The sequence below is a fragment of the Macrobrachium rosenbergii genome, chromosome 50 (genome assembly GCF_040412425.1).
Source record: "Macrobrachium rosenbergii isolate ZJJX-2024 chromosome 50, ASM4041242v1, whole genome shotgun sequence".
In the NCBI taxonomy this organism is placed as follows: domain Eukaryota; kingdom Metazoa; phylum Arthropoda; class Malacostraca; order Decapoda; family Palaemonidae; genus Macrobrachium; species Macrobrachium rosenbergii.
This window is the reverse complement of record NC_089790.1, coordinates 23802339-23819159: the sequence shown is the minus strand read 5'-3', so window position 1 is coordinate 23819159 and position 16821 is coordinate 23802339. Positions and strand designations below refer to the sequence as shown.

Sequence of the window (16821 nt, the reverse complement as noted above, 5' to 3'; positions counted from 1 at the left end):
AGCATTCAGGTTGGAAAACAGAGACCACTTGTAGAGTTGTAACTGGTTCAAAACATTGTTGAATTGATGGCTCTTAGCACACAAAAATATGAAAAACTTACGAGCTCTAATAGACAGGTACTCCAAGTACATGTTTCTCAGAACTGTTGGAGCTCGAAGCTGCTCACAAACAGTCTTTCATCTTTCAAGATCTATCAAGTTGATACAGCTGGGAAATGTTTGTGTGGAATACGGTTACTTATGATTAATGGGCTCCTGAGCAATTTAGCTTTTGTAAGAACATTTTTACAAACAAACCCATCAATCACATACAGTACCTACACTCCAGCCCCCTTGATCTTGAGGACAGTTACTACCTGTCAATGGGTCAAGGGGCATATGCTTAAACAGCTGCTGAAAACTATTCAGCTTCTCTGCCTAACAAACCCATGAATATATGACTCTGGGGACATTCTGACCCATGAATGAGGGCTCTATATGCTTGATGAGTTTACATGAAGTATTTGTTGTTGCTGTATATGACTGATGGGTTTATATGAAACATCCCTTTCTAAGTTGTAAAAACTAAATGTTTCATAACTACTATCTATTATTGTCATCATTATCATTAATCAAACCCTCAATGTTAATCCCAAGGATACCTGAAACTTATGCAGTAACAGGACCACAACATTCCTCTTCCTTTTGTGGTTGCTGAAAATATTTATTAAAGTTTAACATTTGGAGATTATAATTTTGGAAGTACTGTATGTTTTTAGATTTAATACCTTGACTAAAATCAACATCACATTAGTTTTAACAACAGAATGCATTGCAGAACAACCTTCACCTATCTTACAATATACTTATCTGAACAGTTCACAATATTAACTCCTCCAGAAGTGTGATTAGAAATTACATAATTGGCTTTTCTTTAATACAAGCCTAGTTTATACCAAACAAAATTTACTGCATATAAATAAAATGCTTATTACCTAACCACAATGTGCAATAATGTTATTCTGACCATTTACACCAGATGGGCTACTACAATAGCTGTGAGCAACATCAATACAAAAGAATACTCTTGAAATCTAGATGAACATTATTTTACACTAGCAAACTTTCAACAGTATACTATTGCATTTTGGTATTAGAATATAATTCCTGAAATCTTAGTCTTGTAATAGTATTCATTACCATTTCTTTGGAAATTAGTCATAAATTTAAACATTTAAATTATTTTTTTCATCAAAAATGTAAGAAGCACTTACCAACAAAATATCATAAGAACACGCACAGAATAGTGAATGTGACATTAAATTATTAATTACTCCTGGAGATGGTAACAAGAGAAATTACCAGTGAGCTCTGGTGTTTGAAAGAAGAAGCAAGAACTGTGCAGTTTCAGGCACCATAGTTCATCCATGAGGAGAAAAAAGCTTGTTTTTCCTCTGATTTTTCATTATTTACAAAGACTTGTGCAAGATTTTCATATTTATATGTACGTTTGAGGAAAGTGTCAGTGAGGCGAACTCCAGCAATTGTCTGAAAGAAGAAAAAAAATATTTCTGATAGGGCAAATCAAAGCAATTGTCTGAAAGGATTAATTAAGTTGAAATGCCGCCATAGGTTTATAACACAAGCCTTTGGAACACAGAAGGAAACTCACCCAACAAAAATTCAAGGAAACTCGCCCAACAAAAATTCATTATCATATTTCATACTCAAATTTAATCAAAAATAATATTTTAATAATAAAATAAAGTTTGTTCATACTTACCTGGCAGATATATATATAGCTGTATTCTCCGAAGTCCGACATAATTTCAAAAAACTCACGGCACACGCAGTGGGGCCAGGTGGTTAGTACCCATTCCCGCCGCTGGGAGGCGGGTATCAGGAACCATTCCTGTTTTCTATTCAGATTTTCTAGTGCCACTGTCTCCTGAGGGGAGGAGGGTGGGCACTATGATTATATATATCTGCCAGGTAAGTATGAACAAACTTTATTTTATTATTAAAATATCATTTTGTTCATGAGACTTACCTGTCAGATATATATATAGCTGAATCCCACCATTGGAGGTGGGAAGAGACAGAATAGGATTTAGGAAACAAATATATGTAGGCGAATGACGCCTTGGTTCCTTACCTGTTAGCATAGCTGACTTCGTGATACTGTCACCCAAGCCTGCTTCTGCTTTACTAGAGTCTCCAGCAAGGTAGTGACCTATATTGCTGGTGAGTTCTAGATGATCTGTCCACGGGGGCGTGACCACAATGGGACTAGATCATAAGACCATACTGTGAGGGCAAAAGGAGCAACGACCAACCACCTGACCGAGCCTATCTAAGTAATAAAACTTAGTATAAGCTAAAGACTGGGACGTCCACCTCCGGTGGCTAACCCAACAACCATAAAAACACAAAATCAAGATTAAAAAATACTTCCTAACCTCTAAAGGATAGGATGAGTATTGGTCTCTGCCCCCAAGCACGCGGAAACGTATGGTCCTAGCGAATAGCAGTTTTCGTATGTCGTCTTCACATCCCGCAAGAGATGTGAAGCGAACACCGAATCGCTTCGCCAAAAGGTGGTACCCAGAAGATCGCTAAGGGACATGTTCTTCTGGAAAGCCACCGAGGTCGCGATAGCTCTCACTAAGTGAGCTTTGACTTTCAGGAGTCTCATGTCGCTGCCTTGGCAGGTAGAATGAGCCTCCCTGAACGTACTTCTTAAAAAGAATGTCAGAGCATTCTTGGACATCGGAAAGCCCGGCCTTTGACAGAACACCACAAATTGTCCGACGGGCCTCGGCTTCCTTTCGTCCTATCTAAGAAGAAATTGAGAGCCCTGACAGGGCACAGGACTCTCTCTAATCTTGCCCAAGAATTTCTGCTATATCCTTGATCTCAAAACTCTTGGGCCAAGGGGTAAAAGGGTTCTCGTTCTTGGCGAGAAACATAGGGCTAAGGGAGCATAAGGCCTTATGCCCTCTAAAGTCTATGTGCTTGTTGATGGCTTGAACTTCACTAACTCTCTTCGTTGTCGCCAGAGCAGTTAGGAAAAAAGCCTTCCTTGTCACATTCCTGGGCGATGCCGAATGAAGAGGCTCGAATGTAACCGACTTCAAAAATTCTAGGGCGATATCCAGGTTCTAGGAAGGCGTCCACGGATGAGGTACCTTAGAAGTCTCAAAGGACCACAAGAGATCGTGAAGATCCTTATTGTCGGTTAAGTCTAAAACTCTATGTCTGAAGACTGCCGAGAGCACATTTCAACGTCCTTTAATTGTCGAGACTGCCAGCTTTTCCTTCTCCCCAAGATGAAGCAGGAAGTCTGCTATCTGTGGCACAGAGATCGAGGTTGAGGAAAATCCCCTTGCTTCTGCACCCTTTCCTGAAATTGGCCCACTAAGCTTGGTACACCAAATTGGAGGAGGGTCTCCTGGCGCCGGCGATAGCCCTTGCCACTGCTCATGATATACCCCTCGCTCTCGCCAACTTCGTGATAGTCTGAACGCAGTCAGACTCAGAGCGGGGAGGTTTTGTGGTACCTTTCGAAGTGGGGCTGTCTGAGCAGATCGGTTCTAAGGGGAAGCGTTCTTGGGAAGTCCACCAGGAAGGTCATGACCTCTGTGAACCACCCTGCCGCTGGCCAAAAGGGGGCGATCAACATCATTGGCGTCCCTTCCGGCACTGCGAACTTCCTGATGACCTCCCCCAGAATCTTGAAGGGAGGAAAGGCGTAAAGATCCATTCCCTTCCAATCCCAGAGGAGGGCATCTACCGCTACTGCTCCTGGATCTAGTACGGGAGAGCAGTATAGAGGAAGCCTCCTTGTCCTGGATGTCGTGAAGAGATCCACCAAGGGACGTCCTCATAATCTCCACAGCTCCTGACACACCTCCTCATGAAGGGTCCACTCGGTCGGCAGAAGATGACGCTGCCGACTGAGAAGGTCCTCGTGGACATTCTCCACGCCTGCCACGAACCTCGTAAGGATCGTGATACCCCGAGCATGCGCCCAAAGCAGGAAATCCTACGCCAGTACAAACAGGGACCGGAAGTGAGTTCCTCCCTGTTTCTTGAGGTATGCCAGGGCTGTGGTGTTGTCCGAGTTTACCTGTATCACTCGGTCTGAAGCTTGGCTCTTGAAGAAAAAGCAGGGCCAGCAGAATCGCCCTAAACTCTTTGAGATTGATGTGCCAGGACACCTGTTCCCCTCTCCAGGTGCCTGACACTTCCTTCCCCCCTAGTGTTGCTCCTCATCCCTCCCTGGACGCGTCGGAAAACAACACTAGGTCGGGGCTCTGAAGGTGTAGAGAAAACCTCTTCTGCCAACTTTGAGGGGATGAGCCACCACCTCAGGAGATCTTTGACTATGGGAGAGATCCTCAGGGACTCCTTTAGATCCTCCTAGTTTATCTAGTTTTCCGCCAGGAAAAAACTGGAGGGGTCTGAGATGCAGTCTTCCCAGGGAAACAAACTTCTCCAGCGAGGAAATGGTCCCCAGCAAACTCAACCATTCCCTCACCGGGCATGTTTCCTTCCCCAGGTAGGATGGGACTTTTCCAAAGCATTGCTGCCGTTCCTGGGACGGAAAAGCTTGAAAAGCCACTGAATCCATCTGAATCCCCAGAACACTATGGACTGCGTCGGGATCAGATGGGACTTGTCTACGTTTACTAAAAGTCCTAGGGACTTCATCAACTTCAAAGTCGATTTCAGGTCCTCCAAACATTTGACTGTGAAGAGGCTCGAAAGAGCCAATCGTTCAGGTAAAGCGAGATTCGTATGCCTGCTAAGTGCAGCCATCTCGCCACATTTTTCATGATGATCGTGAAGATCATAGGGGCTGTGCTTATCCCGAAGCAAAGAGCTCTGAATTGGAACACTCGTCCCCAATACAAACCTCAAGAACTTCCTCGACTGGGGATGTATGGGGACGTGAAAGAAGGCGTCCTGAAGGTCCAGCGAGACAACCAATCTCCTGGTCTAAATGCTCCTAGAACAGACTGGGACGTCTCCATCGTGAACTTCCCCTTCGCCATGAAGCGGTTCAGTCCGCTGACATCTAGGACTGATCTCCATCCTTCCGACTGCTTCGGAACTAGGAACAGTCGGCAGAAGAATCCTGGGGAGTCCAGCTCCAGGACTAGCTCCACAGCTTTTTTCTCGAGCATTTGCACTAATAACTCGAAAAGGGGCTGTTGCTTCTCTTGATGGTAGAAGGGCGACAGATCCCTGGGCGACGTGCACAGATGTGGCGTGTCGAGAAAGGGGATCTTGCATCCTCTCTCGATAACTAGGAGGACCAGGAGTCCGCCCCTCTTGCTCTCCAGGCTCCCGCAAAACAAAAGAAGCCTGGCTCCTACAGGCGTCTGGAGGCGCTGCAGGTCACTTCTTGCCCCTAGGTTTAGGCGGGGCTCCGCCTCTGGAAAGACCTCTTCCTTGGGGAGAGGATCTATAGGAAGAAGCTCCTCTATGAAAGGGCTTCTGTTTCCTGGAGGTCTGACCCGACGACGACGACAAAGGGACTGCCGGGCGTTTGACGAGTGGGCCAAGAGATCTTGAGTGGCCTTCTCCTTCAAGCTGGCGGCGAGATCCTTGATCAAAGACAGGGGGGAGAGATGGCTCGACAACGGGGCGAACAGCAATTCTGCCCTCTGCGACGGAGAAACTGACTTAGAGTAAAGTTACAGTACAAGGCCCTCTTCTTCAAGAGGCCTGTACAAAAGAGGGAAGCCAGTTCCTCCGAGTCATCCCTGATGGCCTTGTCCAAGCAGATCAAGACGCTGGACAGCTCCCTCAGGCTAATAGAGAAGGAACTTCTCATTTTAACGTCTAGAGTCCCCAAACACCAGTCCAGGAAATTAAAGACTTCCATGGGATGAAAAAGTCCCTTCAAATGGAGATCCGTCTCCGACAAAGTCCACGACACTTTGGTTGCAGACAGGAAGGACCTTCTAGGCGCGTCGACCAAGGTAGCGAAGACCCCTGGGACGACGAAGGAACACTTGAGCCGACGTCCTCTCCGGTCTAGTACCACGAACCTGCCTTGCCGCAAAGCTTGGACGGAGGCAGGGTAAAAGAAGTCTTGCCTTGGGTCTTTCTTTCCTCAATCCAGGTGTTAACCTTCTTGAAGGCATTCTTCGTCGCCAGAGACGAAGTCATCTTAACAAACCCCGGCGCTCTCATCGTCTTGGACAAAGTTAACTGCGAAGGAGGAGAGAGAGGAGCCGAGGATTTGAACTTGTCGCCAAACAAGTCCTTGAGAAGACCGGCTAACACCTGGTAGTCTGTAGACGAGGAAGTAGGAGGCTGCTCAAGGTCTGCAGGCTCCGACTCACAAGAGACTTCTCTCTCTTCAATGGGAGAAACCAGAGAGTCTCCCAAGTGAGAACGAAGACCTTGCGGTGTAACACACAGAAGGGAGCTTCGATTCCCCGCAGTCTTTGATTGCTCTGAAGCGTCACGTTGAACAACCAAAGAGGCGTCATGATGAGCGTCCTGACGAGCGTCCAGCCGAGCGTCCCGCCGAGTGTCCTACACGGCAGCAAGAGGAGCGTCCTGGCGAGCAGCTACAGAAGCGTCCAGGATAGCTGCTTGCGGAGCGTCAGGCTGCAGCCGATCGCCACGATGGCGATCCAGTGAGCGGTCTTTGATTGCTCTGAAGAGTCACGACGAGCAACCAAAGAGACGTCCTGATGAGCGTCCTGTCGGCGTCCATCCGGCGCCGCCGTGCGGCAGTGAGAGGGGCGTCCTGACGAGCAGCTACAGAAGCGTCCAGGATAGCTGCTTGCGGAGCATCATGCTGCAGCCGATGGGAAAGCGTCGAAACACTCGAAGACGAAAATACGCCTTGAGAAAGAGGGCGTGAAGCTTCTCTCTTAGCGGGCGAGTCCTTCCGAGAGTTCCACCCCTTGCGCGGGAGGGCGCGCTCGGAGGACGAAAAGCAAACCTTCAGGATACGTGCACGAGCACGATCCTTGGCAGCCTGAGAAACGTCAACAGATCCTGCCGAAAGGACGCCAGATCGGTGGGAAGCCACCCGTAACCCTCTTGCGGCTTTCGACATGTCCATTCCCTGAGTCCTGGGAGTCCGACAGAGGTCCAGGCCTAGAAGCGTTATGGGGCCGATCTGAGAGGACGAGAAGCAGTCCTTCAGGATGCGTGCAAGCGCACGATCCTTGGCAGCCTGGGAAGTGTCAACAGGTCCTGCCGAAGGGACGCCAGATCGGTGGGGGGTCCGCGTAACCCTCTTGCGGCTTTCGACTTGCCCACTCCCAAAGTCCTGGGAGTCCGACAGAGGTCCAGGCCTAGAGGCATTATACGGCCGATCTGATGCCCCCTCCACTGCACTAGGGGGATCACAACACTTACTACACTTTAAAGAGAAATCACTTTCGATTCCAGAGCACGGATGGTGTTTATAATTTGTAACGTTCAATTTTAGTATAAGTACTGCCAAGCAAGTACTTGACAAAAATAAATTAGGCGAAAGTATCACCTTCCGCTCCAAATTGTTGTCTTAAATTTGGACCTAATTGCTTTCCCCCCGAGAAGCTCGGGTTTACAGGAGAGGAATAAATATCCTTACTCTACTAGCACTCCTGGAGGAAGACCTCCAGATCCTATCACGCTCCAACTTGTGGATATAGGCAACAAACACCTTCCAGCTTGCATCCGGCAAGTCTCACACTCCTTGCAGCAATCATTTAATATTCACCTCGTGCATACAGTGTGAGGATCTACTGAAGTCTTCGGTAGCCTCACCTTACACTCATTCGCACAACATACTCTGAAGCTAGCAGAACTAGATCCAGACATCATTCAAAGAGCAATCAAAATCAAATCCAAAATACAGTCCACAAAAGCGTATGCCAATTCACATCCAATCACGTTGCAGCCGTGATAAAAACCAAAAGTCAAATCGAATACTTAAGTGAAAAATAACGAGTTTACGAAATCCAAAGACGGAGGTACTGAAAACAGATGTTGACAGTACCGGCGACAGAGAAAATCTGAATAGAAAACGGGAATGGTTCCTGATACCCGCCTCCCAGCGGCGGGAATGGGTACTAACCACCTGGCCCCACTGCGTGTGCCGTGAGTTTTTTGAAATTCTGTCGGACTTCGGAGAATACAGTTATACAGTATATATATCTGACAGGTAAGTCTCATGAACAAACTATGCAATAGATTATGTGACTTTGTGAATATATTCAAGTAAGGACCTTGGTGTTAGGGTGGACCACAGAATTACTAATGAATATCCAATGATGAAAAGAAAAAGAATACCTGTCAAAAAGGAGGAATGAGTCAATAATAATAACAACCAGTCTTTCAGTGTTTGTGTTAGGTGCTCACACCATGCACACTTAGATAACGAGGCAGATTCCCACACCTCTTGTCCCCTCAGGGGTACATGCGCCTCTCTGGAGTGTGTATGATACCAAGCATTCTCTTCAGGGGAGATCTCCTAAGCCCTTCATCCTGTGGCTCTTTCGGGACACTCAACAGAACCTGTGTAATGGAGACTACTTAGGAGTTTGCTTGGTCCTAAGATTATGCATGTACCAGAGGTGGTTTGTTTGTACAATCCTGCATATACTTGGTATATGAAAGTGTGTACAGGTAACTCTTCCTGTGTCTCTCTGAAGTAAACCTGGTTGAGACAATATCAGCATATTTGCTAGGCACATGTTCAATCATGTTCAATGATGAGTGGCTCAGACACATCCCTTTCAGGCTACAGCAGCTCAGGGATTGTCTGAGTGTTGCATGCACACTCCCGTTCACCTATATTATTATTATATTATTATTCAGAAGATGAACCCTATCCATATGGAATAAGCCAACAGGGGCCACTGACCTGAAATTCAAGCTTCCAAAGAATATGGTGTTCATTCGAAAGAAGTAACAGAAGGTAATGGGAAATACAAAAAGAGGAGATCAGTTATTAGAAAAACATAAATTAGAATAAAAATGTGAGTAAATTATTAAAATACATGGAAAATTGTATTAGGGTAGTAATGCATTGCATCTTTGCTTGAACTTCTGTTTGCTGGAACTTCTGAAGTTCCAATTGCACAACATCCTCAGGGAAGCTGTTCCAAGTACAACGGAGTGAGGAATAAAGGACCTCTGGAAATGAGAAGTTCGAAAGCAAGGCACATTTACTGCATATTGGTGCTGCTGTTCAGCAAATCTGGTTGCTCTTAGCACAAAATGAGGATCAGGTTGCACTGATTTTATCACTGTTATAAATATGAGGCCTTACAAACAATACCTAACGTTCATGCGGCATTTGCTGACACTTTCATTAGATGTTTCTCAAAAGTACGATGTGAGTCAAAAGTTACACCTAGAACAGTTAAAGCTTCAGCAGAGTCCCATCCACCTCAAGGGGAGTATGGGGTGGAAAATCTGTAAAAGATTTGCTAATCAATAGTGTTTTCATTTTGCTGGAGTCAGCCTCATACCCCATCAACTAAACCATTCACTGATCTGGTCCATGTCTCGATTGAGGCTAAGGGCAGCTTCATTTCTCATAAGTGGAGACTTAACTACCCCCACAAGTGTTGCATCATCAGCATACTAAACAATCTTGTTTTCCAGGCCAACAACCATATCACTTGCATACACTTAAAATAAGAGTGGACCAAGAACACTACCCAGTGGAACGCCAGACACAATAGGTCTTGGTTCGCCAAAGATCCCATCAACAGCAACCTACTGCTGCCTACCTGTAAGGAAATCTTGAAGTAATTCCAAAAAAATCCACCCAATCCAAGATTCTGAAACTTATACATAAATGCCTTGTGATTTAATAAATCGAAAGCAGCACTAAAATACTAAGATACTATGTTATATAAAAATCTATAGAATCTACTAATCATGGGAGACAACACACTAGAAACTTAAAAAAAAAAAGAAGAGAAACCATCAGGATCTTCTCCAACCCAGCTATCAAGATTACCAAGAATTTTCTTAACATCCCTAGGGCGAAGTGCAAATTTTGTACAAACAGGTTCAGGATGACAAGTATCTGGGGCATCCTCACCTGACTGCTTAGCTTCAAAAGCTCAATGAAGCAGTTCAGCCTTTTCCCTAGGGCCAGTAACCAATCTGCCATCATCTGTTAGTAGTGGTGGAATGGAAGACAAGCCTTACCCAAAGATAGATATGCCAATTTGGTCCACCATAGATGAGGCTGTGTAATTCCTTCAAGTTTCCTCTTTAAGGAATTAGGCTATGTAGAATGCAGCCAATGACTACAGAAACAGAAAAAGTCTTTGGATTGGTGAACCATGAATTTCACTAACTCTCCCTGTTGGGGGAAAGAGTGCAATGACCTTGAACTTTTTTGTACCTGTGCACTGACTCATATTCCTTCCCTCTCTAGCAATGGTTGAGTCAATGCCACCTCCTCCCTTCAGTGGGCATACAGATGTAAAACTGAATGGGTGAGGTTGCTGGTGGCATGTGAAAGACAGTCTTTTACACTACAGTGCTTTTTACTGCTCTCTCCAGTGGCTTTCTATTAGCCTTTGCTTTCCTGATGCTTGCGTAGCTGTCATACCTTTTTGGTGAGTACGCAGGTTTTATCATGTGCAAACACAAGATATATGTGCTACGATTCCATGGTATTACACTCAAGTGTGTGCAAGTATGTTTGCTTCAGTAAATTTGGTTCTGACTGATCATACAGAAGTCTACAGATTTCCTACTATAATTTTGAGGGGTTACTTGTTAGCCTAAAATCGTTATTGTGAGAAAATCTATGGCTGGTCTGGAATAGTACTTTGGTGTAGATAAGTTTTATGAAATTAGAGATGACCTACTCCATTGGAGGGGTGAGAGAAGTCATTTCTGGGGGCAAGAAATTCACTATTAAGAAGTTATAAACTCCTAAAGCACCTCAGCCTCCAAGCCAGGAGGATGAGCAGGAGCACTGTCCGGTACAAGAAAGGCCTTCAGAAGTTTGTTCTCAAGGTATTTCTTGAAACCTGGGCCAACCAATTCATTCAATCACTCAATAAAAAATGGTCTGGCTGCCCAAGCTTTACTGTTAGGCCACCACATAAAATTTAATTTATTTTTAGCTAAGTATTATATCCCAACTTTCATTCCCACAGAGCAAAAGAGTGAGTCTGTCTTTCATTGGCTTATGTCCTGGCAGTGACTTCTCCTTTTAGGTGATATTGGTAGTTTGGCATTTTTTTTTCCAAAACAAGCCTGTTTCATCACAACTGAACACTGGTTGGGGAACAAAACCTTTAGCCTTTACACAGTCCTTAAACTCATTAACAAAAATTCTATGCAGAATCTTTGTTAGAACTGGCAGCCTACCCATGCCTCAACACAATGTGTAAGCCATTTCTCCTCTTAAATTTCTCAAACCACCTGTAGCAGCACTCATTCCAGGGGTAGTTTTCAGGAGATCAGTATGCAGTTGCCTTTTCATATAAGATAACCTCTGAACCATTATTACTGGCTAACTGTTTTTAATTTTTTTGAATAATTTTTCTATCTATTTGCCTTTTGGTTATGCTGTTATCTCTAACCTTCTTAGCTCCTATGATAATTTATTTACTCTAGAATACCAAATATAACACAAAGAAACACAAGACAATTTAGCAGAGTTGTGGACTGAGAGACAGCTACAGGTAAACTGAATACTTGCCCTAATCTCATACATGTTCTAGCTGGTCATCCTTGTTTGTCTGAATGCCAAGCAAAATGTACAGATACTGAGCAATTTTTTTATCACACAAAACTCCATAGACCAAATTGTATGAATTGAGAGCGGTACGAGTACCGATGTATGACTGTAATCATGCTAATCATCGCTGTATTGCAACAATTCAACCGGGGTATTATTTTAAAGAACCCATAATTACTTTTGTATTTCTGAGCTATTTAATTTTCTTTTGAATCTGGAAAAACTGCCTTATACTGTATACGAGTTCCATCAGCTATGAAAATTCATTTGCTTCTCAGTGTGTCATACTTATTAATGAGTATAACGTTCTGCTGGGAGTTATTGGGGTTTGGGTTAAGGGCTCCCTCTATAAGGTTAGGTTACAGAAGTGTAGGTTGAATATATCCCTGTAAATTTACCTTCATTTAAAATATAAAAAATCAAAAAACTGTTCTCACACACCAAAAACCTTCCAAAGTATTCTTAATTTTTGTCAGTTACAGAGAGCTAGTAAAATTCTACATTTTCTATGAAACTGACAAAATTCATCCAAATCTTTTCTTTTCTTATCTATAAGATATATCATAACACAGTATTAGCATAATTCTCAGTACTGTATAACTATATTAACCAACGATTTTTTGTGGATATTCAGTTGCAGTTGAATATTTGTCATTCTGAGAAAGGTATGCAGATGGCAGCACACTACATAACACAACATGGCATCTTACTTAAATAAGTTATAATTTTAATTAGTGGCTCATTTCTAACAATATCTAATTATACTTTGCAAGTTCAAAATAACAAAATCACATTAAATACCAATATAAAAATACTGTAATGTAAGTACAGTAATTATGGTTTCTGTTAAGAATTTCTTCTCAACCAGTTCTACTAAGATATACTGAATTTAGACTTAACAAGTTAATAAATATATTACCTGTAACCCAGTTTGTAAGGGCACAATGTGAAGAGTAAGCTGTGTATTCTCTCCTGGCTGCAAAGGAGGTAAACTACGACTGCTGACTCCACTCCATTCTGATCCTCCCCCGCCATTAAGAAAGTCAAGATTCAGCTCCAAAACACGCTCACTGTAAAAAAAAAATGGCAAACGTTACAATAATTATTTATTCATATGAAAAAGTTAATAGTAACTAGACTTGATTGTCCCTTAAAATTTAAATTCACAATACAGTACATACAATTAAAAAACCAATAATGTACTGTAAAAGAATTTCAAAACCCAGTGAATGAAACCACCTTTGAGGCCACTACGATGTACCTAGGGTACTTTGCATTTTTAGGAAACCTGTATATTAGCAAATATACAAACATTCATTGTCTTCACATTTTTTTATATTAGTTTTGAATTTATTTTCTTTCTTAAATTTACAAGTCTTCTTTAAACCTTATTTTGTATTCAGCAAATTTTTACTGTAAACCTCTACACAGGACTTTTTAATCATTCTTCAAAAGATACTGGCAACAAAAGAATTCATTATGCATTTACTATTTATTATTAAGATAGTTTAACCAGACCACTGAGCTGACTATTAGCTCTAATAGGGCTGGCCCGAAAGATTAGGATGAAATACCAGGTCTAGACCACAGGCTTAGAACTGGGACCAAATAGGTAGTTTGTGCGATGATGAATGAATGAAGATGAAATTTAATAAAAGAAAAAATGTATAAGTTATATGCTTTTACACTGGCACACATGTACACATTAAATACATTTGCTCGTTTCCATACATACAAAAAAAAAAAAAAAAAATAAAATAAAATAAAATATTAAAATTCAGAATAAATTAAATAACATTTAAATATTTTTGGTATTAATTTACTTCCAAAGGTTGATAATCGCTGTTGGTTAAATTTCGGACAGTCACACAACACGTTTGACTGTTATCAACACTTTGCACTCTGGGCATTCGGGAGGAGGGCCATGTGGACTGTTCATTAAGTGTCCATGTGTCAAATGAGTATGGCCTATTTGCAGACGTGTCAGAATTCTTGTGTCTGTCTCTCTCTATGATGAATTCCATTTTCCAACACAAGACTTTGTTTCAATTTATTTATAGGTTTCAATTTAATATTTATAGATTCCTCATTCCATATATTTTGCCATTTATTTACAATGATTGTTTTTATATCTCATATACTGTATATCTCATTAATTGGGATTTTTACATTTGCTCTTGTCATGTAGACTGCTTCTTTAGCTGCTTTATCAGCTTCTTCATTTCCTTTAATCCGTATATGGGCAGGGATCCAACATACTGTATTTCAATATTTTTTCCATTATTATACAATTTGTGGAGTTCAAATTTAATATGCTGTACAATATCATTTTTTGGGTAGTAACTTTGAACAGCTTCTATAGCTCTTCTTGAGTTGCTAAAAAGCACAAAATTATTGAATGATACTTGTTTTATAATTTTGACAGCTACTGCAATTGCACACAACTCTGCTGTGAAGACTGAGGCATTATTAGGTAAAGAAAATTGATTTTTTTTTTCTGGGATATAACTGCATATCCTACTCCATGTTGTGAGTTAGCCCATCAGTATATATTGCATAATATGAACTGTTTTGTCTTATATGATCTATGGATTTTGTCTATGGTGCTTTGGGGTATATGACTTTTTGATAAATATTTTTAGTAGTGCAAATCTTTACTTTATTCATAGTCCAATGGGGTGGTTACTTCATTGCTGAAGGTAATTGTATATTTATATTTAGTGACTTGAACAATCTATTAGCTCTAATTGGGAAAGGTGGTGAATGATTGTTTATAAATATAACCCTTACATCAAATAAATTTTTTGTTGGTGAATCACTTGTCTTGATTCTTTTCCTATTTATCATGTCCAATAAATTTTACAAAATGTGGAAAATTCTACAAAATTAGCCCAAAGAAATATATAATATATGAGACTCTTGGACTCAAACCTAGGAACAAATTCCTGGGATTCAAGAGCCCCCTCACCACATCAAGGTGGTCCTACATTGAGGGGGATTCATTATGCATACAGTGATACATGTGCATAAACAGAAATGTCAAATTCTTTGATAATGCAAATAAATACTGTTCCCTAACTTTTTTTAAACTTTGCCGTGTTTGTTAATGGTTGCAATAAATGTCAAGAAACCCCCTACAACAGTAGCTACATTAAGAGTAAAAAAGGCATTACTGTATTTAGAATAATTTTTAAACATTCATTCTGTTGCATTTTTTAATATTAGCTTTATTATTCACTCATATAAAGCCTTGAAACTGTACAATGTAGAAAATGAATAATTAAAATTTGCTTACCATATATTGGTGATTGACAATCCAACATCAAACTGCTCTTCAAGACGAACCATGCTGGGAATTTTTTCAACAGTTACTCTTACATCACCATACTGAGGTGCCTGCAATATTAACTTCTAATTAAACAAAGCTTTTGTCTTTAGTAGAAATACACTTGCATTTAATTAGTCATAACCAGTAAAGTCGCATTATTTAAAGAGCTATAAAGATCACATCTAACATTTATTGCTTTGTTGTTGTTAAAATGTTTACTTTTTCATGAAGTGCTGTCACAATATTTTTCTATAACTTTTCCCAACTTTAAAACTGGAACACTAAAATATAAAATAGGTTTTGACATAGGAAAAGCCTATTTTTGGTAGCCACTGTGAGTCCTCAAAGGAGTTACATTCATGGTCCCCCCAAGGCCTCCTTTAGACTGACCACCAATTACAAAGAATTCTCTTATAGTTGGCCTTGGCCAGAATAGTGCTGGTTGGCACAGTGATAGAATATAAAGGACTCAGGACAGGAGGGCTCTATCTTCTGTCCTACAACAACTGCCTCAGCTCTCTACATCCCATTCACATAGAAGTCACAACAGTATGTTGGGCATCTTCCTCATTACATGCCAGGTCTGTGCAAGATAAATGTTCACCCCAGTCCCATGCCTTTTCGTCAGGGAGAGTGGGTGGGTTTGAGGACTCATAGTGGCTACCAAAAATAGGTTTTTCCTAGGTCAAAGTCTGTTTTTTGAAAGCGAGCTGCTGTTTGTCCAAAGGAGCTTACAAAAGAAATAGACAGGTGATGATATGGCTTAGCTCCTAATACAGTAAATAAACTCTAACAACCCCTAAAGTTAGTCACAGGTTACTAACCATTTTCTTTATTCCAGATACCCATAGGTTTAGCTAAAGAACAGGAAACAATACACAAACCAATATACGTTTATTCTTTGTAGTTTGAAGGTGACTTGCCTAATTATGTTGGGTTTGGCTAATAAAATGTTTAAGTGTAATGTTTAAGTTGTTTTCAAAATGATCTATTTTATGTATTTAGATACAGTAATAATTATCCATGGTTTTACAGTATCAGTAAAACAGGTCTGTATTTGCATGATGTAAAGTCATGCCCAAAACTAATGCCATGAATCTTTTTCTATCGTCCAAAATCTTGGACGCAAAGTAAAATGTTGTCAGTTGCCAAATGGCATTAATTTTTTTTTATTTCCAATGTCATACATCTCGATGAGTTTGTGAGTTAACAGTTAGAATTATTTTTCATGCTAATATTTAAATATAATCTCTTTTATGCACTGGTATTATTTGTAATCTGTGTGAAATTATTATTATTTTTTTCAATGCTTAACTCAAGCTAGGGTGTGACAAAGTTGGCTGTGGTGACAGTGCCAGCACACACAACTTGCTACTTGAATGGTTAATCATAACTACCTCTGTAGCATATAACAGTACTGTATACCTAACAGGCTCAGCAGTTGTATCAAAATTTTCCAAACAAAATTATGAATTATAAATAGTTTTCTGTGAAATTTGGATTTTTAGGCTATGTTCAAATGATATGTACCGGTATGTCACAATAGTGATGTATAGACTTAATAAAAAATCTTAGGCTCTTGGGAAGTAATATACTTTACTAAAAGATTTATTCAAGAGATTCCTGTTATTTGAGTAACAAATGATGATGATTATTTAAATTACACTGAAATGATAGTTATTGATTTACATAGTTATTAATATTAAAGGCAGAGACTATGAAACCCAATCTTTAAAACTGATGAAGAATGTTATTTTCTTAAAAGTCCTTCAGGTTCATT

At 41.0% G+C, this 16821-nt stretch overlaps 1 protein-coding gene across 2 annotated transcripts in view; it reads right to left on the bottom strand.

Annotated features, from left to right (window-relative positions):
- Window positions 1–682: 682 nt before the first annotated feature.
- The window catches only part of LOC136832754 (trafficking protein particle complex subunit 13), a 180299-nt gene continuing 164160 nt past the window's right edge, over window positions 683–16821 (bottom strand). For both annotated transcript variants that reach the window (XM_067094280.1, XM_067094281.1), the window contains exons 8-10: window positions 15009–15109; window positions 12633–12783; window positions 683–1527 (exon numbers count right to left, since the gene is read on the bottom strand). In XM_067094280.1, the coding sequence (XP_066950381.1) occupies window positions 1387–1527; window positions 12633–12783; window positions 15009–15109 (393 nt within the window). In that variant the 3' untranslated portion in view covers window positions 683–1386. The remainder of the gene's footprint in view (window positions 1528–12632; window positions 12784–15008; window positions 15110–16821) is intronic.